We start from the raw sequence: 25,646 nt of genomic DNA on the forward strand, positions 1-25,646 counted from the left end.
TATATATATATATACAAAAAATTATTTTTATTCAAATACATTATCGGTTACAGCGGACCGATGTTTCAACGATAACGATTCTTTAATGTACCGTTCATTTCATCGGTCCGAATTCGTACCGATGGAATAACTTCACTTTTTCAACACATTTTTTTCAACAACATTTACTTTCATTCAAGTACGTTATCGATATAAAAATGTAAATTTTTAAGATTAAACGAATCTTAAGCCGAAGCTGGATCCCAGCCTCAGTTTTTTATGATGTTAAAGACGACAATAAAAATGAAACGACTACAGTCATTACCCCGGTTCGTATGTTCATAAGAGATTATTATAAATCGATACTCGATATTGCTTCGTGGTTATCGAAAGAGTTTTGTGATAAATGTTAACGTGTCTGTACAGTTACGCGGTAATGTTGTAAATTTACATTTAATACGCTATCTAAATACGTACAATTTAATACGGATCATCAATACCCTTATATGCAAATAAAAAAATAATAAATAGAATCGAAGCGTGTTATGAATGAATTAACTCTTGATTGTTTATTTTCCAACCGATGTTTAATTTTTTTTCCCACCATCTTTACATAATTTCGTGCCGTTAAAAATCCGTATTTGTATCGATAATTAATTTAAAATTACCAAATACCGTAAAAATAATTATCTTTTATTTGTTCATAACATATATCGATTAAAGCCATTCTAAAATCAAAAATGCTACAAATACATATATAAATAAAATCAAAAGTTAAATCCGTAAGTCGAAATATGTTATCCCGCGTGATAAAAAAAATATTAATAATTACGCGACATATATTAAGACCTTTCCAAAAGTACATAAAAATAACACACCGATAAAACCATTAATATAATTTACAAATTCACCAATATATTTTTAGCTAATATTAAAGAATTCGGTTACATTAAATAACACTTATAATTCAAAAAACGTTTATAGTATCGTAGATATTTTACGTAACACAAAACGCATATATTTAGATATTTGTGATGTATGTGCTCTAATATAGTCTTAAATGAAATTTTTTGAACAACGATAATGAAATAAATAAACATTATACAGATAAAAATGTGTTGTGAACGCAATTACTTTACTTTCAAAAATCAATATTATAAACAACCGTTTGGCTTGGCTATCGGTGAATCGTGGACGGTAATTTTGGAAGAGATATTTATGCAATTTTTCGAAGATTCTTTTCAAAATTCTTTATCGATAAAATTTCGAGCCGATGTGACAACACTTTAGATTGTTTATTTTCATACCGATTTTTGAAATCGTTATCGGGTTAAAAAAACCGTATTTGTATCGACGATTAGCTTAAAATCACCGAAAATACCGTTTGAATAGTTATCTTTTATTTTTTCTTAATATGTACTATTTTATTGCGTTTCAACTGTACGTAAAAAATAAATTATTTACAAACCGCATCAACGGTTCAAAAACGATTGAATTATATATTATATATTTACTTACGTATTAAAATGATCTCGTGTTTACGGATTACAGATATTTTTAGAAAAATATGATTCTACAAAAAATATATCTGAATATGATGTTACATTTTTATTTTCAAAATTACACGAAACTGTAAACGTTATCGATTATATAAACTTAAAAGTAAAAATAAAACTTTAAATAGAAATTATATTGAACGTACGGAAAAATTGTCCAAGTTAATTATACGTAATTCGCAATATAAAAGCGCAGCGTCAGATATATTGCTTATGAATCGGTATATCATAAAGAAGAATTAGAAAACAAAAGAAATCCTCTTTTAAAAAGAAGTTCGTTATATTTAACGTAAATCAAAATGATTGTACGTGTAAAATGGGAGTTGAACTGTATAAAAATTTAAAACAAATAATACATTTTTTTATAATAAATATTCTTTATATATTAGATTACAAACGGTTATATTCATATCTCCGCATTTGTATAAAGAAATTTACAGTTCTAACCGGATAATACCTATCGCAGAAGATTTATATAAATAACGTCTAAATAATAAAACAATAAGCGTATCTAAAAGACAGTTACGAATTATGACGTCTTTATATTTAAACGTTTTATTAGGTTTTGATCTCGAAAGTATAATGTTGCATATTAAACACCAAATGGAAAACGGTGCGGTGCCTGTTGTAATAAAGCCTTTATTCACTGGAATTTGTAAGGAAATTTATAAAATTGCTTTTTCTAAAATATATCGACAAAATATATTTTTATCTCTAATTAATCTGTTAAAAATTACGATCCGCTACTAGACAAAATTTTACATATACATTGTAATATAAAATATAAAAAACCTACGAGTAATGTATGATATTTCATTATTTGCAAAGACAGCGATCAATATAGATACGATTGATATTTATTCGTTAAAATATCAATTATTTTTTCATATAAAACAAAATAGTAATTGAAAATCGGTCGTATATAAAAATCAAAACGATAACGGTATTATTGCTTTCGACTTTTAGCGTTAAATCAAATTCCTTTACGTGAATTTTCTTGGAATTAAAGATACGATAGATATCGTAAAAGTCTATGTCTTACGTACGACAGTATTACAGTAAAACGTATATCATTTTAGATGTGCGATTTAATCGTTTTTATTCGAATAATAGCGTATCGTATAATTATATAAAAACAAAAGTTTTATATAATGGTACGTTTTTTAAAAAAAATTAATAAATACAAATCAGTAGATCAGATAAATATAAATATAGAAATATAATCTCTAAAAAATACAACAAAAAAAAATTACAAAAATATATTTGATTACATATAAAAAATGATTTTTTAAAAAAGCGTTACATATATATACTTATATATTTATATATAAATATTTAATGATCTTACACAATCAGATTTGAATGATATTAATCAATCTAAAGATCTTTACGTTAATTGATCTTAAGGGTATTGATTTTCCATATTTAGATAATGGATTAAATGTAGATTTATATAAATGGATTTTTCATTTCACATAATTGCATTAAGATTGAAAAAAAAAATAGATCTAGTTGAAATAACAAAATGTTTTTTCCGCAATGACTTTTAAAACGTTTTGTTAAATAGGCGCTATTTTTTTTGCTTACTTGCAAAGTGTACTTAGAACTAACATGAAAACACATCTGATATTTATATCAGGTGAACAATTGTAATGATCAGACGGTATTGCTGTTAACATTCATTATACGTAAAAGATAACCTGCAACTTAAGTAGTCGATTTTCACTGACGTATCGTGCAGCTGGTTAGCCGAACGGATTAAGGCGATAGACAACCATATCCCGTAATCACCTGGTTCGAAATCCTTTTCATTCTTTAAGGTATGTGAAATACAGATAAGTAATAATTTCTTATAAACATATGTACTGGTAATAATTTTAGTTGTTTCGTCTTTAACCTCATAAAATACCGATCCTCGAATCCGAGGGTAAAATTCAAATAATTCATTTTATTCCTTTCCTTATTAAAATATCACGCTTTAAATTGTTTCCCATCATTTTGACATAAGTTTGTAGCGTTAAAAAACCGTATTTGTATTTATAATTAGCTTAAAATCGGTGAAAATACCATGTGAATAGTTAACTTTTAATTGTTCGTAACGTACATCTATTAATATGCTACTGCGCATGCCTAGAAAAACTAATTTACATTAAGTAGAGATTAAAGATCGATGCGTGCTGTTGTAATATCTATCTAAACCAGTATATGTAACAAACAACTAATTATGAGTGATTGACTGTTACTATAGAAATCCCCTGACGTCATAGACAGTCTATAGTATGTTAATACTATAAAATACATTTATAACAAACTATGAATTGTGATGTAGAAGCTGTTTGATCTATAAATTTACTGTATTTTTTTCGGCTTTATATGAAATTATTTTAGTTTCACAAATCTGAAGGAACATATACGATAAAGAATCAGCTGTTTGCACCCCGTTTTCTTATAATATATAATATAATATATATATATTATATTTGTTATATTTATATATGAAGTCGGATTCGAACCGATGTGCCTTCTCCTTTTAAGATTAAAATATTTCATTAAAATTGTATAATTGTATACTATAACTCTGGAACCGATGAAAATAAGTACCACGTATGATATATCATTGAAAAGCTCTCGGCGAGGACTTATTACTGCAGTTAAGAAAAAGTTCAAAATCCGAACTAATTTAAAGGTCTGACTGTATACACTTTTTTGGCCCAGTAGATCGCAATCAAAAGGGAAGGTGCACTACTAGATGTTACAACGGTCCTAAATACAAAATTTCAACATCCTACACCTACTAATCGTTATTGAGTTAAGCGAGATACGTAACGTACGTACAGACGTCACGCCGAAACTGGTCAAAATGAATATCTCCGTTGAAATCTGAAAACCGAAATTTTTTGCGATTACTTTACTTCGTACAAGGAAGTAAAAGTAAGCGATGGTCGGCTGCAAATTAGAGAGTTGTTTAAAGCATTTTTTCTTTAAAGTTTTTGCCATTTTCAGCTCATTTTCGTATAAAATTTAGTTATTTTTCTTATGATATCCGTATCTATTTAAATTTGAGTTTTAAAATAGTCATAATGTTTAACGCACAAAAATTACATAACGAAAGATTAAAAATTTATAATATTTCTTTTATAGAAAAATTACTTACATATCGATAAAATGTATAAAAAACTTTGCGTTTACCGTAATAGCTTTCAGAAGGTCTGTTTTTTACCGATTTCGCTTCTTTACAAACCTGTAAGTAATACGTCTTATCGAGTGCTGGTCGTAATTATTACGGTTTATTAGCTTTTTACTTATAACTGTTCAGCTTTGTTACAAAATAAAAATTGTTCGCAAAAACTTTGTGGAATAACAGTTGAATAAATCTAATTTTTATTATTCTGATGTTCGCATTGAAGTTCAATTTTGTTGATTTGGTAGCAGGTAATGACGGTAAGTATTTTTCATTTATTTAAATGAAGAGTACATTTACCTTCGATGCGATTATCATATGTTGAATAGCACGATAACAAATTATAACTCTTTTTAATACTAGTCAGAAATTAAAAATGATTTCCTTTTAGGTTACTAGAACTTGTTCTTCCGAAGCCGTTTTGGAATCGATTACTGGCATTTTCTTTAGCGGTGTTTCCGATATGTTGTTGTAATCAATCGCTGATTATACCAAATACATCGGTCAGACTGGATACGTACAAGGAAAAGATTCTGGGATTAAACATAAAAACAGAATCAAAATTTTCAAATCTGTTTTATTGAAACGGGATACACTCGCGTTAGACGTTACCCCCCCCAACATCCGAATTTTACACGCGTCACAAAAACTAAGGTCTCGACCGAATAATGCGAAATTTAACAAAAATTAACTAATAAAGAAACAATATGTACATTGAATAATTTACATTAAGTGGTTTTCTAGCTTTTTTAAGACGGTTTCGTTATGATTAGTGCTACCAGAAACTGAAAGGTGCTAATTAATATCTACACAAGACCTTTGGAAGTACAAGTTACATTAATTTGAAAGAATATTGTTAATAATCGCTTACTATGAGAGGTAACGATTTGAAATCTCATAATCTTTTGTTTACGATTTATTTATATAGATTTTTATTTAGTCACTCGTTCATAACAAAAAAAAAAAAAAAGGCCTTTGGAGAAGGCCTCTACAACTATGTAGAGGCCTTCTCAAGAAGACCGACTATTTTATTTTGTTCTCTTTTTTGAAAAAGGGACTCATTTTAATTTAAAATTTTACAAAGAAAACGGATTAAGAAATAAGAAACAGAAATAAGTAATAGTCAAGAAGCAAATTAAAATAAAATAAAACTATACGCAATTATAAATAATAAAAAAATTAATTTTAATGCATTGTAGCAAGAAAATCACAAGTTAATAATTCCGACAACCTCACTATTCTGCACTCAGAAACGCACTGATTTTCAGAATACAATGCACTACCGGTAAACAGTAGACTATCAGCATCGGGTTGGTCTAGCGGTGAACGCGTCTTCCCAAATCAGCTGATTTGGAAGTCGAGAGTTCCAGCGTTTAAGTCCTAGTAAAGCCAGTTATTTTTACACGGATTTGAATACTAGATGGTGGATACCGGTGTTCTTTGGCGGTTGGGTTTCAATTAACCACACATCTCAGGAACGGTCGAACTGTGTGACCGTACGAGACTACTATTTTTCGACAATGAAAAATAGTAGTCTTTACTAAAAAAAAATAGAGGTATTTTTTTTTGTTTGTTTCATAGGCCTCTATTTTTCATATACGCATATGAAAAATACACCACTACATTGTCAACCTAACCCGAAGTTAAAAAACACTAACCCAATCGTCATGACCTTCAAAGAAGGTAACGAACGCTCCATGAATACGCCGAACTATATTGCTAACAATAGGTACCGCAGATAAAGAAACAGAATGTTCCGACTTGCAGCACATAACAAACCGCACTTCTAACGCGCCTTATTATTGCTATTTCGACCTTAAATTGAGCGTAACTAGAGAATCACACGACTAGTCTTCATCAAATTTTCACATTCGCAACTTCGGATACAACTACCAATCAGAGCATTGGATTCAAAATGGACTTCACAAAATTAAAAGCGTATAAAAATCTATTTTGTTAACTTACTGATTCGATTGAGGTATCGTCTCGTAGAAAGACACATCAAATTTGTCACCGAGTATTCACTTTGGTTCGATATGGCTTCCATTTGTAATACGACATACATCCCGCCTGAAGACGATTTCATTTCAGACTGTAGGCAGCAAGTCGGGTGTTACCTCTGTATTTGCGGCGTTAATTCGAAGTCTTAGCTCAATAAGTTCTTGTTTAATGAGTCCTCCACAAGAAAAAATCTAGCGGGCTCAAATGTGAGAAACGAGGAGGCCATGAGATTGGACCTTTACGACCGATCTACCGACCTTGAAATCGAGTATTGAGAAAATTTTGGACTTCTATGCGGTAGTGAGGTTGTGCTCCGTCTTGCTGGTGGTAAGGGCATCCATCTTGGTCGTCATCGTCTAACTGAGGAATTGGAAAATTTTGAAACATGTCCAAATAAACTATACCATTTACGGTCGCCTCCAGGAAGAAGAGCGGGCCGTAGTGTCTTTGTTTGCTTAAGGCACAAAAAACATCGACCTTAGAGCTATCACAAATTTACTGCAAAGTTTCATAAGGGTTTGCGCTACCTCGAATTCGGCAGTTATGTGTGTTCACCTTAGCACTGATTTTAAACATTGACTCATCACTAAAAATGTATCGTCTGCAATTCTATCCATCATTTCCACACAAAACTGCAGCCGAACGAACGACTTTGTCGTTTTCTGTAATGTGTTGAACCACGGTCTGTTTGGTAATTGTTTACGTAATACGCGCCAAATAGTCGTTTACGGAATGCTAATTTCACGCGACGCACTTCGAGTTGATTTCTTTGAACTACGTGCAAAGGTTTCTCTGAGTTGTTCCACTGCAGCTTCAGGGACGCGTGGACGTTCTCTTAATTTTGTATGTTTAACCGAACAACTTATATCGACGAAGGTTTGGTGCCAAGAGTGGATTTTATGCCTACTAGAAGGCTCCCTATCGTACCTTCTACGAAAATTACGTTGAACTGCAGTTGCTGATTGCAAATCGTAAAACCAAAACACACACCGAGCACGTTCCGCGCCAGTTAATGCATCCATTTTTAACAACACTGATGACAGCGCTGGTGGCCGAATTCGGTACTAATGAAGTACACGAGTCAAAACCAATGTGCTTTGCTATGAAATGAGACTTTGGCCGAATCTGTAAATTTTTCGAATAACTTTTTTATATGCTGTTAAAGTTGTGAAGTCCTTTTTAAAAAAGTCACCCAGTGTATATATACATTTTTTTTCTTCTGTCCGTGTGTATGTGACTGAATTTCTAAACTGTTGGACCGATTTTGATGAAATTTTGTGTGTGTGATTAAGTTGATTCGAGAATAGTTTAGATTCAAAATTTGATCCGACAGAAAACGTTTTAAATTAATTTTTTATTTATGTGTTGTTCTTAATCTTGGGATGGTTAAGATTCACAATTGAATCCGGTAGGCAGCGCTACGATCGCGTTTAGAATTGCGCGCTTATTGAGAATATTATATTATTATTTATTGAAATAACGTTTTAAAGTGTAATTAAAAAAATATACATTGTGCAGATTTGTAAGGTGCAGTATTGACGTGAGTATTTTACGTGATTTTTCATGAATTTTAATGATGTATACACGTGCATTCAATAACAATCAACTTAACCTAAAATTTTAATTATCAGTTCTCATTTGATTCTAAGCAACTTATGAGGTATTGAACGGCTCTTTGAAAATAAAAATGTAAGTTTGTAAAATAAATTATAACATTTATAAAATTAAAATATAAGTTACTTATAATAATTATAGTTTAAAGTATATTTAAAAAAATGAAGTTATAATTTTTGTAGCCGATTAATTTTATAAAAAAATTTCTAAAATTGTTTTTAATTTACAATTATCTAAAATTTGGTAAAATAGATGTTACAATAAATAAAGAATGAAAAAAATGATAAAAATTCCTACTAAAATTTTAACTACGTTGCTTGTTTTACAGCGCTTTAATTATTTTATTAATTGATTAATTAAGCTATCAGATGGTTATGAAACTTCAAAATTATTAAAAAAAAAAAAAAATGTAGGAGGTACTGTTTTAGAATGATCTTAAGCGAAAATTAGCAGTAATGTGGATGAAAATTTATTAATTACACTGATTATTAGTTTTACGACGTACACGGCATGCACAAATAGTCCGTAACCGTCGGTTAAATAGAACGGCAGAAGATCAATTGACGGACAATGTAAATTTAAGAGACCACGTTGCTAACACGTGCAAGTAAAAGTCGAGAACATCACAATGAACGTCTTCGAGCTAATGCATTGAGACAAATAGAGGCACATCAACGAGTTACCGACGCACACGGAGCACATGGTCGACAGCGCGTGCAAGAACGTGGCGCATCGACACGTGCATCACTTCGCCGCCTTGCGTTAGAATATGAGCCGGAAATAGATCATTCGTCACATGTACTAATTGTCATCGGTATTATGGACAAAGATTGCCAACACTGTCGTGCATTTAAATACAAAGGTGAATCGGCCGATCTTTGCTGCGCATCAGAAAAAATTTCACTTCCACCATTGAATTCGCCGCCAGAATCATTGAAAACACTATCGACTGGAGCCGCGTCTCAATCGAAATTGTTTTTGCGTAAAATTCGTAAATTCAATTCTCGCTTCCGATCGATAAAAATCGTTCAGAATGAGGAGGGTCGTAATTTTGAATCGACATTTAAGATTCAGGGCCAAGTGTATCATCAAATCGGTTGTTTGTTCTCAATGCCTGATGTCGATCCAAAATTTTTGCAAATCTGCTTCACGGGCAACGAGGAGCAACAAATTAACACACGCTGCCAATACAACCACACCGAGCAGATGGAGGAGCGAGAAATAGTGGCAACTTTGGAAACGTTTTTGCGTCGGCAATTGCTTAAACAGGCATTGCAGCGACCTTGCTTGATGACGGGCGGAGTGCTCATTCAGCACTCAAGTTGCCATTGAACGTTCACATAAATCCAGACGCAATATGTAACATAAAGAAGCATTCAGGCACGGCTGAAGTTTTGAGAAAATGCAAAATTATTATCTGGGGTGAATGCACTATGACTCACACAAGCATTAACTTGAAGCTCTCGATGGAACGCTGAAAGATCTCATAGGTCGAGTTGTGATAACTGTACGCGTGGTGGCGTCAGGTATTTTAAAAATAAATTTTTTTTTACATATTTTTTCATCAAAACGGTCCAAACAATTTATTGAAAAATTTTTTAATTTTTGGATTTACAACGTCTGTCGGGTCCGCTAGTATATATAAATTTTTTTATTATAATATATTTTAGTATAATAATTATAATTATTCTATTATATATAAAGAAAATTCATTTTCATCCTTTCCTCACAACATGCGATCAAAAGCGTACCTTAATTTTCTTCGAAAAGTTTGTAAAAGGGGAAGGATTTGACTCGAAACGTGCGGTACAAAGGTTGTTGAAGTATTTTCTGTCTGGAAATTTAGATGTCACTGTTGCATCTTGTTTTAGCCAGTGACTAAAACGTCTATGAAATCGTGGAAAATATTCAACAAGATTTGCATATTAGCAGCTATGATATTAGTAACGGATTAAACATTGACCGCAAAACAGTAATATTATCATATTATTTACAGAAAATAAGGCCGGAAAATTGACAGAAGTTTTTAATTTATTTACGAAAATAAGTTTTACATCCTTACATTGATCGGATGACTCGGATTGTCGCTTTAAAAATTGTTTGTTTACCTCTCAGAGTTAATAAATGGATTACATTTACTACATTTCATTGATGCAGAAGATCTTTTGTTTTCAACAACACAAAAACGGTACGTTTCTCGTTTTATGGGTTGTTCGTGGGGTTCTTCTAGAACATTTTATATATAATTAGCTTTCAGAAACGCAGAAATGTCGTTTGGAAGCGAAAAATATTTAGCTCGTATATTGTGTTCCTTTGTTTATAATTTTGATAGATTTTTTAGGAAAATTCTTGGTTTCTCTTTGTCGACCGATTTTTTTGAAGCGGCCCAGCTATATTGAAAATGTAACAAGACAAGGACAGCGTGTAGGAGGCACACAATTTGTCCGCAGTATCCGCATCACCTTTTGTAGAATTATAATCGTTTATAATTTCTGGTTTATTATTTTCACCGCGTAATTATTTTCCACGCATTGTAGTGTCATGCGTAGTAGATACTAATATTACCGCATTATTTATACGAGTTACGTGTGAAAGCAGAACTCTGTCCGGTCGATAACCTTATATTAAGGAATTAACTACTCTGGTTTTGATAGGTGTAAACTCAGGCGGAATTTCTAGTTTGTTTTCTTGTCGAGTTCTCAAAAGAGTTAGATTCGTCTTGGGTAAATACTCTGCAAGTATTACGCCAGTGTAATAATTATTTGTTGTAATATTCCGTTTTCTGTTTTCAATCGGTCGGACTAGTATTTTCACCGCATCAGTAGCCGAATTTGAAACGTTATACGGACCATCTGGCTGTTTTCCACAGTAAATTTCGATATACACGATCGATTTATTGATTGCGATTCACACGATCGATATCGACGATTTACATGATTTCGATTTATTGTAGATACGTATAAAATGTTATTGCGTCGCACAGTCCGTACGTTTTTATCTCTTATTTTGCATGCTTTTTAGGCAGATATTGAGGAACAACAACCGCGAAACGGGTGTAGCATTTCATCGATTGTCACATACTCGCTTAGTGAATAGCGTGCTTTGTTGTTTCGACACAAATTGATCATAAGAATTGCGGATCGGTGCTGATTTATCAGTTGTACGTCTTTCGAGTCGGGTCTTCAAAACGCAAACTATGGTGGAAAATAAAAAAGCTTTTATAGCTCATGGTTTCACGATAAACATCGATTTCAGTTCCATCAGTCAAGTACATTTATGCGGTTACCTATTTTTGTCCCGATGAAAAAAAGCGATCCGAGGAAAACCATTGTTACTTCAGCCCGGGTGGTATCCTTGAAATCTCTCCCGTGAATACTTCCGTTTCCTCTCTGCGATTAGAAACGTACTAGTTTGTGTACTTTAAAACTTCCATCGTGTCGATAATTATTATTCTCGTAAAAGTGTGGCATTCATTTCCAATATTCCTAGTACTCTTTTTCAAGTCTGGAAGCGCTTTCAGTATATTTTAGTCTTTGAATATTTCGATAATTCCGTTTTTCGCCGCAAACTCGTTTCATTTTTAGTAAAACGGAAAGCGCCGGTAGATAAATCTCGATATTCAGTATCAGAACCTTCTTGATCTGATTCAGTTTCACGAACGCTTTCCCCGTATTTCTTCTTCGCTTAGCTCGCTGTCGCTATCACCTTCATTTTGTTCTTCATCGGCAACTTCTTGAACATTCGAAATTTCATTCGCATCCATTCTTTCTACAGGTATTATAAAATTACACTGGCACACAAATAAACTGTAAATAAAGTAATAAAACGAACGGAAAAATGTTATAAAAACTAAATTCAATGGACAAAATCAATTTGTTTACACAAACGGGCGCGCAGCGCAAACTTTGTGACACGATACATACGTATTCGATTAGTGCGTAATAAAACGTGACCGACTTGTGCAATGATATCAGCGGTTACTGATGGGTACTACTAAAAGTGTACGAAAAGAATAACTAATAAACCGGTTACATCATCAAGAGTGATGACTAATTGGTAATTAACAATTAATTAAAAATTTTAAATTTGCGATGGCGCGCCTGCTCGAAGATTAATGTAGAAGTGTTATATGTAAAAGATATATGTGTTATGTGTCTCAAAGAAGTTCGTAACAATTTTTTAATTTTATCCATCATATTTAATGTCAAATACTGTACGCAACATTTAATTTCAAAATAATTTTAACTTTCGTTTTAATAACACTTACGTTATCTGATGCTAATTTTAAATAGATTAGGATCAAAATAGTTTTAAAAAAAAATTCAATTTTTTTTTTTAGAACTTTTAAAACGAGTCCCCAATTCAAGGGGTCAGTTTATATGTCTAATGTGCCGCAAAATGTTTCAAATAAATTAAAATTAAAAATACAAATAAAATTTGATTGTTTTTTTTTTTTAAATCTGGGGCCCCGCATCAAAGAGGGATTTTTTAGTGACCGATGTTTATTTAAATAAGTTGGAACCTCAAAGTTTTCAAATATGAAAGAAAAATATCTTTGGTGGGGGACTCCCTTACTGCAGAGAGAACGATCGGGTAAAATTACAGCGTGGTCGTAAATTATTCAGCTTATTTTAGGTGTTAAAAAAATACAAAGCGGTGTACTTACATGCCTGTTTTATTGCCGAATAGGGAATTTCAAACAGTTTTGTTTGCAAAGTTTACAAACTTTAAACCTCGCGGCGCGTAAAATGTCTAAACGATATTCAATTTCAGGCCACACATTACGAAGAATATCTGTAGTTGTTCGGTTAATTACACTTTTTTCCGTTAATTACTTCTTTTTTGTTCACTGATGTTGTTCCCTGTCTTTGACCGTCCCTCAAAGAAGAAATCGAATGGATCGATTTGGTCGTCGTGGGATTGAGGTGGTCAGGGAATTAATTGGTCCGTCACGGCCGATCCAACGTTGAGGAAATTGTTCGTGTAGTCGCTAACATGTAAACCCCAGTGTGGTGGTGCACCATCTTGTTGGAAGTAAACTTTGGGATGCCGATATTCAATTTGTGTTTCTGCATTCTCCTGTAATATGTTTGTAGATAACTAGCGCTTGTAACCGTTGGCTCGGCGAAGAACGGTCCTTTCACTTCATAAGCGGTTAAAGAACACCAAACAGTACTTTTCAGGCCCTCACGTTGTGTTTGTCAAACGACATGAGGGTTCTTGCTACTCCAAATCCGACAATTATGACAGAAAGATGGGAGGTAGTTCTGTCAGAGAAGATTATTTCTTCTAAAAACGCATTTTCTTCTTTCACTTTATCAAGAATGTCCACGGCAAAATTTTAACTGCTTGGTTTATTGTAATCTTCAGTCGCATGCACCTACTAAATTTTGTATATATGGAATTTTAGGCGTTTACATATAATCTTCAGAATTGCTGATTACGGTATTCCAAATTTTAAAACTGTACGAAGAGTCGATTTACTCGAGCTTTCTTAAAAGTTTCTGTTATTAGATACAGAACTTTCTCGGAGACGGAAGGTGTACCTTTTTTTGTACTACACTTCCTGTATCCTTAAACTGTTGATACTAAGTTTAATAGAGACTTTATTAGTAGGATCACGGCCGTGCGTACCGTAATAACAGATCCGCTTTTCTGAAACCATTGTACGCTTTCTCCTATAAGGTAGCCATTGTTCAACTGACGATCCCCCTGTCGGTACATCGCGCCGGCGTATTCATTCAAAGTCATCGGTAACTAGTGTACTTACATTAATGTTTGAAAAAAATCAGTGCGGGCTAAATTGCTTTGTTTATTTTTTATTTACCCCTAAAATGCGCTGAATAATTTATGTTTACCATACATTTAAAAAAAAATTACCCCTTAGTGATCGCTTCTCGGCCTCTGGCCCTGTACTGTAAATCTTGTATTTGCACTACCGGTGTGATTTTCTGGCAAGAGCAGTGTTGTACGTTCCCGTCGTCGGGGCTGATAACGATCGGTGGCAGTTAGTCAACATGCGCTACTGTAGAGCTATTGGCCAGCCAGTAGCGTAATGTGTTGCTGGAGGGCAAAATAAGGACGTTTTCTTTGGTGTTGCGTCTAATTTTCGTAGTTCCTGAGGACAATTTATTATTGCGGTCCTCTGGCAGGTTCGGGAAGCGATTTGCTCCGACCTCGCGGGTGGTCTTGCAAGCAGGAGCTTTTAGCTTTGGACTTTTCGAGCGGGGTTGTGTAAGAACAGACGACCTTGCTCGGGAAAACAAATTGCTAACGCTCACTGAGTCTTGTGTTAGGTGATACCTTTCAATCGCACAACATCGTAGTGCCTGGCGGTGGAGTCGGTGTATTTTTAATTGAATCGAGATGGAGCAGCAATCCGGAGGGGATTGCTTAGAAGACTTGGTTGGATTGGCCAAGGATTTGGTGACCGGAGACCTCTTCACACCGAATAAGTCGATCGGTAGGTCTCCGCCGAGGCTGCGAATTCCCGCTAAGGATCCCGTGGTCTACCCAAAGGGAGTACCCGTACCCCCCTCGTGAGTGTGCGGAATTGCACAAAAATCTTACTGCAGCCTCTGCTTCCAATTTCTCAGGGAAGACGGTTGTCGGAACTGCGCAAGGAAGGCACGATGATGGAGAACGGGCCAAGTCCGAAGGGCGTCCTCCCGCGAAATCGGTGATGGCTGAGGACAGTGGTGCGGTGATCGGCACTAAACAGGAGGTTCCCGGAGGGAAGCGTGGTTTGAAGAGGACGAACTCCGGGTCCAAGTGTTTACGGCGGATCGAGGAGATGCGGTCGGCATGAACCAAAATCTCCAAAAAGAAGTTGAGATTATCAATAGAGTTACGACAGTTGGTTGACTCTTATTTAAGTGAGGGTAGTGTCATGTTAGCAGATCTGGCATTAAAATGTGAAGGACTCCAGGGCGCCAACCGAGCCGTAGGAGGGAGAGGCTCTAAATCTCCCGGGTCACTAAAACGAGGGACAATAGCGTATTTCTGGAGGTGGTTAATGAGAACGGTTCAGGCTGCTAGGGTGTTTTCTGATGTCTCATTTGTTTGATGAGCAGTTCACCGTCGTGCGAATCACGAGGGGTACGCTCGATGTTACACTGGTGTCGGGATACTTCCAGCTTGGATGGAGTATCGATGATCTGCTGGCGAATATGGGAAGGATTCTGGCCAGTCTCTTCGAACACCAGATCGGCGAGTGCCGATCAGCGGCATGCAGAGCCGTCGTGACCGTTGCTACTGAGGAACCGTCTGCTAACCGTAGGCGGAAACTCAGAAAAAGATGGTGGTCCTCTGACATTAGCGTGCTGCGCGGAAGAGTTAGATCTGCTAGGAAACGATAGCAACGTCGTCCCGTATAAGGGAACTTGACTTGAATGTTATATAGCATTTGCTGCAATCATAAGAGAGCTACTCGGCAGGCTCTTCTCGTGGTGCCTAAGCTGGGTGTCTTTCCGACTTGTTGGAAGATTGCCTTGCTGAGAGTGCTCTTAAAACCTAAAATGGATCCGAATGAGGTCGGCAGTTAACTACCCATCAGCTTCTTGCTGGTTTTCTATAAGTTGCTGTAAAGGCTGATTATGGGAAGGCTCCGGGAAGGCGGTGAGATGTACGTGTTTCTAAATCAAGGCCAATATGGCTTTATGAATGGGGTTGGCACTGTGGATTGCATCTTAAATGCTCTTGTCGAGGTGGAAAGTGCCGAATTTAGATATGTTTCAGCTATTTTTATTGATGTAAAGGCAGCATTTCCTTCTTTGTGTTAGAGTTCTGTCTTGTATGAGATGGAATGTTGCAATGTTCCTGAAGCCCTACAGGTCGTTGTGCATGACTATTTGTCTAACCGCACAGTTTTGTTCAAAGATGCTCGCTTACTTGTGGAAAAGTCCGTCACCAGGGGAAGCCCGCAGGGATCTGTTCTCGGTCCTCTGCTCTGGAATCTGCTCTGATGGATTTATGGGATTGAAATTTCCAGAAGGGGTCACAGCCCAGGCTTTCGCCAATAACTGGCTCCTTTTAGTTTGTGGAAATTCACGACTGCAGCTGGAAGAAAGAGCGCAAGCAGCCTTGTCAACTGCAGAGGGCTGGATGGACAATCAAGATTTAAACATTTCTGTGCCCAAGACCAAGTATATGCTTCTGAAGCGTGGAGACAAATTATCATCAGTCAAAACTCCCACGTTAAATATAAAGGCTGTGTTATCAGCTGGGTAAGAAATCAGAAGTACCTAGGTATTTTATTTGATGATTCATATTGTTTTGCAACCATGTCAAACAAGTAGTGGCGGACACCATCTCTGTAATGCACAAACTTAGGAGGATTTCTCAGAAGGACTATGGGCTTTTGGGCCGTCAATTGTACATGGTGTACTGTGGTGTCTTTGAGAGTATGACTGCTTATGTGGCGTTTAAAATATAAATTAGATCATATTACTGTGATAAATTTATTTTTTGTAGAACTGATGAGTCATAGTAAACAGTTAGTATAGATATCATTCTATGATTTAACAAAACTTTAGACCTATGTTTTCAGTGTATCAGTGGTAGACTTTTCTTTGATAACAATAAAATGTATTCTTGAATAACTTATTCAGAAATGAAGAAATAGTTATCTTACATAATAAAGAAAATCAACTATAATTTAAATTCAAAAACATTGCTCATGATTTAAAACCATATGCAGTGTGGTTTAGAAAAGTAACTAATTTAATAGAATAGATTTTAATTAACCTGTAAAAATAGCAGAAACAAACAGTACAAATTTAAATTATTATGAAAAGATGTATCATCTGTCCATAAATTTCAACATTTGAATATGGTGTTCGTTAGATTAGTGACATTTGATAAGTCCAGATAGATATGTTTTATTGAAGGCTTCAAAGAATACTGTTGTTCTTTGCTGTTCTGGTGTAAAATACCTGTGCAGAAAAATTCGCTGTGAAGAAGAAGTGGTCCTGTGCAGATTGCGATTAAGACATACCAGAGCTACTCAGAGATACCTGATGTCAGCAGAAAATGCACCACTGTGTGTATGATGTGAGTGCTGAGTAACTGTGTGCCACATCCTTATGGACTGCATATGTTATGCAGCCGTATGTCACAAATTTAAATTACTGAGGGATATTCATCGCATCTTAGGAAATAAGAATGTACTAGACTGGGTATTGTCACTTCTGAGAAGCATCAATATACTTCATAAGATTTATTTATACATTTTGATTTTATTTTATTATTCATGTTAATTTTTTTATCCTAATGGTTGTGTTTCTTTTATTAGTTTGATTTTAATATGGTTTTAATCTTATTTATTAATATTTTTAATTTCCGAGAAGGGCGCTTTTTTTGTTAATTTTTTGATCTGGGCAATAACATGAAAGCATTTTTCGCCCACCCCCAAAAAAAACATGCTAGTGGTTTAGTAGAAATATGATTATAAACTAGAGTTATTCACTATTGTTTATTACCATCAAATAAATAAGGTTAAGACAGAGTCATGACCTAACAGTATTTGCATATCCTTTGTTATTGTATATCTAAAATTCTTAGTTGCTGTATGATGTAACAGTTATACGTAGTGTAGCTATTTTTATTTTGTAATGCTCTCTGCTCAATTGATTCCTTTATCAAAGAACTGACCATATTAAACAACATGACTTACACAAGGGGTGACTGAAATATAATGCACAGTTACTCATAACTTGTATATGAAAAGAGATAATCAAATGATACAAATATGGCATAAAAGTCATGTTATTTGCTATACAAACTTACATTTATTTTTTCACACCTAGCTGTACATGTGTTATCATGTACAGCTATATATTTCTCCCAATAGTGAACTAGTTTTTTCATTCTGTTAGTGGAGAATACTAGCAATTTTTCCTTGATCCAAAACCTCACTGCTTCCTTGGTGAAATGAATATTCTTAATATCTCTGTAGTTGCAGAAAGATAAGAAAATTACAAGCTGCAAAATCTGGAGAGTATGGAAGATGTGAAGTAGGTTCAAATTTCAACTTCACAAGAGCTTCGGTGGTTACATGTGATGTATGTTGTCAAACATTATCCTGTTGAATTGGCTTCCAAGTAGTCACGTATATGAATCTGGAATCGCAGAACATTCACAAGGGAATATTTTTATAAAGTGTTATGTTTTGAATGTTTTTGACTGTGCGAGCCATAGTGCCGATGTTCCATGCCGTCATGGAACATCGGCATTTTCTTCTGGGTCATAATGATGCACCTGAGTTTTGTCTCCGGTTACAGTGTTGAAATGGAAGTCATCTCTCTCATCACAACAATGTTTCAGAAGTTCTTTACAACATTCCTTTCATTTTTATTTGTTCTTTTCTGTGAATTTGTGTGACGACACCCTCTGTGAACAGATTTTACGGGTCCAGTTGTGCCCTAATATATCCTACTTCTTTTGATGTACCTGTTGGGGTGGCAATATGTTGTTATCTGATATGATGGTCATTTTGAATCAGTTCATTCTCCTCATTTTGATGGTTTTCAGTTTTATTAGTTACATAAAAAACATTTATTTCTTGTTGTTCATTTTATGCTCCTTTTACTATACATCCCTTGCCTTGGTAAGATTCTTCTGTCAGCTGATTTACTTGCTCATGAGCACTGTATCCTTTTCATGTTACTACTTTAAAATGACTGTACTGGGCTTATATGACTATAATTTATATGAGACATCGGATAATAGCGTACAAGTATATAGTTCACTACCAAAACATGGTTTTTTTCTTACAGCTTTATGACATTTTTTCAGGTGGTGGAACTATTCCAAGCCCTCCCACTACTGCTAGTGATCATTCTAACTCTAGTTCAAGTATGTCATCATCTTTAGTTTATTCTCCTGATTCTACAGAGTATATTGTTGGACAACAACAGTTAAAACCGCAAGATGGTCGTAAGTTGAGTTTTTATGTTGTTTATTTTAATTATGAAGTGTAATCAACATGTTTGTAAGATCAATTATTAAATAATATAATGGCGATTCCATGTCAACAAGCTTTTTATAATAATCTTTAATCAGAAATTCATTCTGTGTTTGATTCTTAAACTGATACCCAGTTATTGTAAAAATGACTTAAGTAGAAGTTGACTTATTGTGACTGATATTAAATTACTAAACTAAAAAAAATGTAATTAATGTTTAGCAAATTGATATAAATAAAAAGCAAATAAACATTTATTAAAAAGGAAAACAGAACAGAAGAAAAAACAATACTAGGTGATCCGACACAATTTGTATCACTTACACTTTTTGACTACATTCTTAATGTAATGTCTTCCTAGTTAGAAAAATTAAAAAAAAGCAGTAACACACTGATGCCAGTATGAAAATTGCAGCACCAGTCATTGAGGTGATTGCAGACAATTGAAAACATTTTAAGTAGTCTTTTAAGTGTGTGTGTTTTTTTACATTTGATTGAATGTTATTTTTAAATATTATTCAAAATTATTTAAAACCCTTAAATTTCAATTTAAAAAAAAATTCCTCAAACACTGACAAATTGTGAATTACTAAGAGTTTAATTATTTGCTCTCTATTATTGTTTTCAATTATGAGGTACGATAAAAAAATATGCAGAATATTTCCCGGGCTGTATAATTCCATAACTACATAATAATACTTGCTGCTTGCTTTACATTGATGGTAATATTGGATTCTTAGTATTGTTGGTTGTGGAAAAGGTTAAATATATTTTGGTATGATTAGCGATTTTTAACTTGTGGAAAAAATGGAACTAAGAATTTGCATTAAATTTTGTTTTAGATTGGAATAAAATGCAGACAGAACTTCATTGTAATTTTTTAATGTTGCTTTTGGTGATTCTTTTATGAATAAAACAAGTGTTTGCAAGTGGTACAAATGTTTCTATGAGGGCCGTGAAGATGACAAACACTCTGGATGTCTCAACACATCACAATCGATGACATCAAAAAAGCGAATAAAATGATGATGGATAATTGCTGAATTACTATCAGAGAATTGGTGATGATGTTGGCATATCATTTGGCACATACCAAGCAATTTTTCCTAATGTTTTGGGGATGAAATGTGTGGCAGTAAAATTTGTCCAAAATTGTTGAATTTCAACCAAAAGCAGTGCCGAATGAGCATTGCTCAGGAGTTGCTGATAGAATTGAATGACAATCCAGAACTGCGCAAACGGGTCATAACTGGTGATGAAACATGGGTGTATGGGTATGACATTGAAACTAAGGCCCAATCGTACCAGTGGAAGCTTCCTGAAGAGCCAACACCGAAAAAAGCTTGTCAAGTTTGATCGAATTGGAAGGTTCTGATCAATCTGTTCTTCAATTTCAACGGCAGGTCATACGATCAATATGGAGTACTACTTGGAAGTTCTACATTGTTTGCATGAAGCAATTGGTGCATTTTCATGGTACAATTCATGGCAAATGCACCATGATAATGCACCACTCAACCTTCACTGTTTGTTTGTGAATTTTTGGTAAAAACAACATTGTTATGATGCCTCAGCCTCAGTATTTTCCAGACGTGGCCCCCCTATGACTTCTTCCTATTCTCCAAGCTGAGAAAATACCATGACAAGACGTTGTTTTGCCAACATTGAAGAGATAAAGACAGATTTTTTGAGAAAAACTATAATTTGCATATTTTTTGATCAAACCTAATATTTGCACAATTATTTAGTTTATATTTTAATATATTAAAAAATTAATAATAGGATAATATATTTATATATTTTTTTTTGGGCTTGTAAACGTGCAATAATAACAAAAATTTTAAATTGCCCACACTTATAATAATTACAGTTAGTAATAACTACAATATCTAAATTCATATCAAAACATTACTGTTTAATAATTAATTTTGTTCATTATTTATTAATTCGTCATAATTAACTGCACACTAAATACAATTTTTATCGTTTGTTATTACAGTCTTCAAATGAAGAGTATTCAGATATTGTTTTTATACATAGTTTTTAATGAAAATTCTTTGATTATATTGTATGAATATGGATAAGAACTTCCAGACTTAGTTATTAATTGTAAAATATGTTCTATATTCTAAAAAGATACACAAATTTGTTGGTTTAATGTGAGGTGTATTTTTAAAGTAAGGCTTGTTTTGAGATAAAAAACAGAACAGAAAAAATTATTACTTAAACATAAACATTATTACTTGTGGATAAAAACCCCATTTACTTACTGCTTTTCTACATAGCTGTAAAATTCTTCCAATTGCCTCATGTTTGATTTTGCCATGTGTGTCGTGCAAAAACATCTTGCAGGATAGCATGCCACGTTGTTTATTTTTTTATAGCTCTTCTACGATTTTTTAACATTTTGCAGTACATTTTACTGCTGCTCCACAATCACTAAATTTGACAATCACCTTTTTTGTACCAAAAAAACAATAGCTAGAGTATTTTTCATTGAATGCTCTTGTTTGTACTTCTTTAGTCTAGGAGATGATGAATGGTTCCTTGCATTGATTGACTGCTGCTGACTTGTTTTGACATTTAAGTAATAGATCCAGGTTTCATTTCTGGTAACAGTATGATCAAATAGTTCATTACCTTCATTTTTGCTGCAGAAATTCATGCGCTGCAGTAAGACATTTTTCCTTGTTTGAGGTGGTTAACATCTTGCCACCCATCTGGTGGACAAATTTTTTATAGCCAAATTTTTCAACCAAAACCTCACAAATCAAAGAATATGAAACATTAAAGATGATTGTGTCATGGTGAAGTGCTGGTTATCTCAAACAAATTTTTTTTACCAGTATTTTCAATCAAATCATCTGTTACCTTGAGAGTCAGCTGTTATGTTTTTCATCATGAACTTTTGTTCGCCCTTCTCAAAATGAATGGTACCTTCGTCTTACTTTACCATCACCCATACATAATATTTGGCCTGCAAATATCAAAATTTTTCTATGAATTTCAGCTGCAGAATTGTTTTTAATATCAAAAATCTTATGCTTTTATTTCACATTTGGTGGAATCATGAATTTTAGCATTCATATTTGGATGAATATAAACAATAAAATTACTGAACCATTGTTGCTAACAGTTCACTATCAATTAAAATAATTGAACTATGCAATTGCCATCTGTTCACATTATGTATGTGGGCAGAAAACTAAAACTGAATTTTACTTTAAAAAGACACTTCGTGTATTTTGCATTTTAGTCAAAGTGGATTAACTATGCAAATGTTATTAAAATAGATAACAGTGAACAAGAGGTGGCTGAGGATTGTTCTGAAGGTCACTCTGTTCTTTACATATCACCCTGTTCTATTGGAAGTCAATGAAATTTCATCGCAGGGTTTTAAAGACCCAAAAAAGCAAAATCTAGTGATGACAAGAATTACTGCTAATTTCACTCTAAAGTGTAGCACGTGAAACACAATACAGTTTTTGCTAAAATCAGAAAGTACAAGTAAACTCAATAATATTATATGTGGCTTCATGGATGTTAACAATTATTTTATAAGTTCTGAAATAATATTGTGATTGAGTTGGAAACTAAATTTAAAGGAAGTAAAATCAAGAGATGTTAAAAACCTGTAGCGTCAATGAATACTGTATTTATCTTGTGCTTTGGATAAAGTACATAGCTAGTGATAGTATAATAATCAGATGTACATCTAGATTTGGCTTTTCAGGTACTGGTTATATAATTAAATACTTCCAAAAATCAGGAAAGTTCCTGGACTGTGAAGAAAAGTTAAATACAACACTGTTGAGAATATTAGAGGAAGGAGTTTCTTATAAAAGAAGTGTCAAACACTCTTATACATGAATATTACACCTATACATGAATATTTTTAGAAAACCTTTTCTTAGAATTTATTCTCCACTTTTATAAAATATAAATTCTGTTTTTTTTATTTTTTGGGTCAACTCTTTTAAATTTTATTGTTAATAACTGGTAGTCATGCACAACTTTGCCAGATTTTTTTTTCTTTTAAATGATGTATGAGCTGAAAAAAATTGTGATGCATTTTACTAGTATATATACTAGTATATACTATACTAGTATAACTAGTATTAGTATAGACTGGGACTTAGCGTAGACTAGTATTAGACTGGGACAGTCATGACTGTTTTTAATTTTAGCTATGACTTTTTAAACTTTTGATTTTAAATGTATCAATTTTAACTCCTGATGGTGGCTTTCAAGTAAGCTAAAAGATCTAGAGTACATATCAATTGGTGCTGGATTATATTGTTAATTTAATGATTTAATTGGTTAATGATTTTTTAATTATTCATTTTTATTGTAGGGCCATATTTAGAATTGGTAGAAAATGTAGCTCCACAATTCAGATTTCGATATAAATCTGAAATGCAAGGTACACATGGTGCAATACAAGGCAGAAGTAGTGAAAGCAGTAAAGGACGTAAAAAGGAGAAGAAGTTTCCTAGTGTGAAGGTAAGTTAAAAAAAAGGAAAAATGAAATTGAAGTGAACATAATTTGTGTTTTTTCTTTTCAAAATTGTGTTTAACTAGTTGAAATTTCTAATAAATGTTTTTACAGTTGTAGTTTTAAATCATCAAATTTATGATTGTGTGATGGAATTAAAAATTTTCAGTTATGTTACATTTATTGATTTCACAGGTAGATTGAGAACACTGGACAACAAAATTTTGTTTTTTGTTTGTTACAAGGATGTTAATAGCTGAATCTTATTCTGCTTTTGATGCTGATATTAAATATTTAAGTGGTTTCTTTCTATCAGGAATAGTTTTTTGAAAATACCATTTTTTGTTGTAAGGAAAAAGCATTGTAACAGTAGTATAACTGTATTGTACGTGCAGTTTCTTCATGCCTAAAATCTGCTTTGGATTTTCTGTTGTACATTGCTGTAGATACATCATTCTTGAGATTGCAGCAGTAATTAGCCAGCATTATTGGGTTTCCATATTCCCTGGTAGTGTATTTCCATGGTGGATATTTCCTACTGAAAGTGTTCTTCACCTTCATCACTCACAGCTCCAAAATTGGTAGGGATAAACTCCAAATGAGAATTTAGGTAGTGGATTTTTAGTGACATATTAAATCCAAATGCCTTAGTTTTTAAGAAGCTCAGTTATAAGTTATTTGTAGTTAAAACAAGATTATTTTCTGTTATTTCATTAGATATAAGTCGCAGCCTCATGAATATGGTGCTTGTGCTAATAAGTAATTAAAATTAACAAAATTTGTTAATCTAATAAAAATAATTTTATTAATACATGAAGTAGTTGTCATAAAACATTTTGATAAAGTATTAGAATGTGGCATGTGTAGTTTTTAACATCATTATGATCTGATTTATGGATGTGTGCTGTTAAAACATCAGTTAGGAAGATTATAAGTTACTATAACATCATAAACAGCTGATATTGAGCTTAAAAGGATAATTTTAGAATGAAGAAACTGTACTGCAGCCATTGAAATAGTTTTATTCACCGGCTGTGATATCCTTTCTGACAAATTGTTATATCATTGAGTTTGTCTTATTACACTGTGGGTGTAATGTATTTAAAGTGTGCTCAATTTTTCCTTACAAGATTCAGTCAGTCCAGAAATTGAAATTGATGTGAATTTTAAAATTTCCTTTTTTTTCAATTTCCTAAGTTTTTAACTTCTTTAAATCTTTAAGGAATACCCTTCCACTTGATGTTGAAAAATTATTACCGTTTATCTCTCATTTTATAAAATTTTAAAACACTCTTAAATGACATAGCTTTTGCTTTAAAATGTATTTAATTTGGTTATTTATATAACGTTATTATTAATAAACTTGTACTCTCTGAAGATGATTTATTATCATCCAAAAAATAGTGGACCATTCATTCTTTTCCTCTTAGCAGGTGATATCTCTGTATTGGTATCTGATGTTAATTACTTAGCATTTATTAAAGGGTTATATAAAGTATTAAAAAATATTATTTAATTAGATTTTTGTAATTACTGTACTAAATATTGGTAAATCTGTAGCAATGTGCAGTTAGGAAACACATATTAGTAATTGTCAGGTATAATTTATATTAGTATAATAATTTTATCACTAATGACTGCAGATGTAGAAAAAAAATAGTTGTATTTCTATTGGCCATATTGTGAAATTTTTAGTGGTCAGCTGAATGAGTGATAAATCCTTTAAATTATCAAATTGATTTCATTTACAGCAATAGTTTTTATATAGTTGTAGTTAAGTTTATTTGTTCCCTCTATGAATCATGAGACCTTGTCGACGTTGAGGGGGCTTGAGTGCTCAGTGAAGGGGACTGAAGG

General features: G+C 33.2%; 1 protein-coding gene across 1 annotated transcript in view; it reads left to right on the top strand.

Annotated features, from left to right (window-relative positions):
• LOC142321355 (uncharacterized) overlaps window positions 1–25,646 on the top strand; it is a gene marked incomplete in the record, with an annotated part of 100,278 nt that overhangs the window by 16,738 nt on the left and 57,894 nt on the right. The window contains 2 exon segments of the mRNA XM_075359374.1: window positions 19,126–19,266; window positions 23,649–23,797. Of these exon segments, the coding sequence (XP_075215489.1) occupies window positions 19,126–19,266; window positions 23,649–23,797 (290 nt within the window).

Source organism: Lycorma delicatula, chromosome 3 (assembly GCF_047948215.1).
Source record: "Lycorma delicatula isolate Av1 chromosome 3, ASM4794821v1, whole genome shotgun sequence".
In the NCBI taxonomy this organism is placed as follows: domain Eukaryota; kingdom Metazoa; phylum Arthropoda; class Insecta; order Hemiptera; family Fulgoridae; genus Lycorma; species Lycorma delicatula.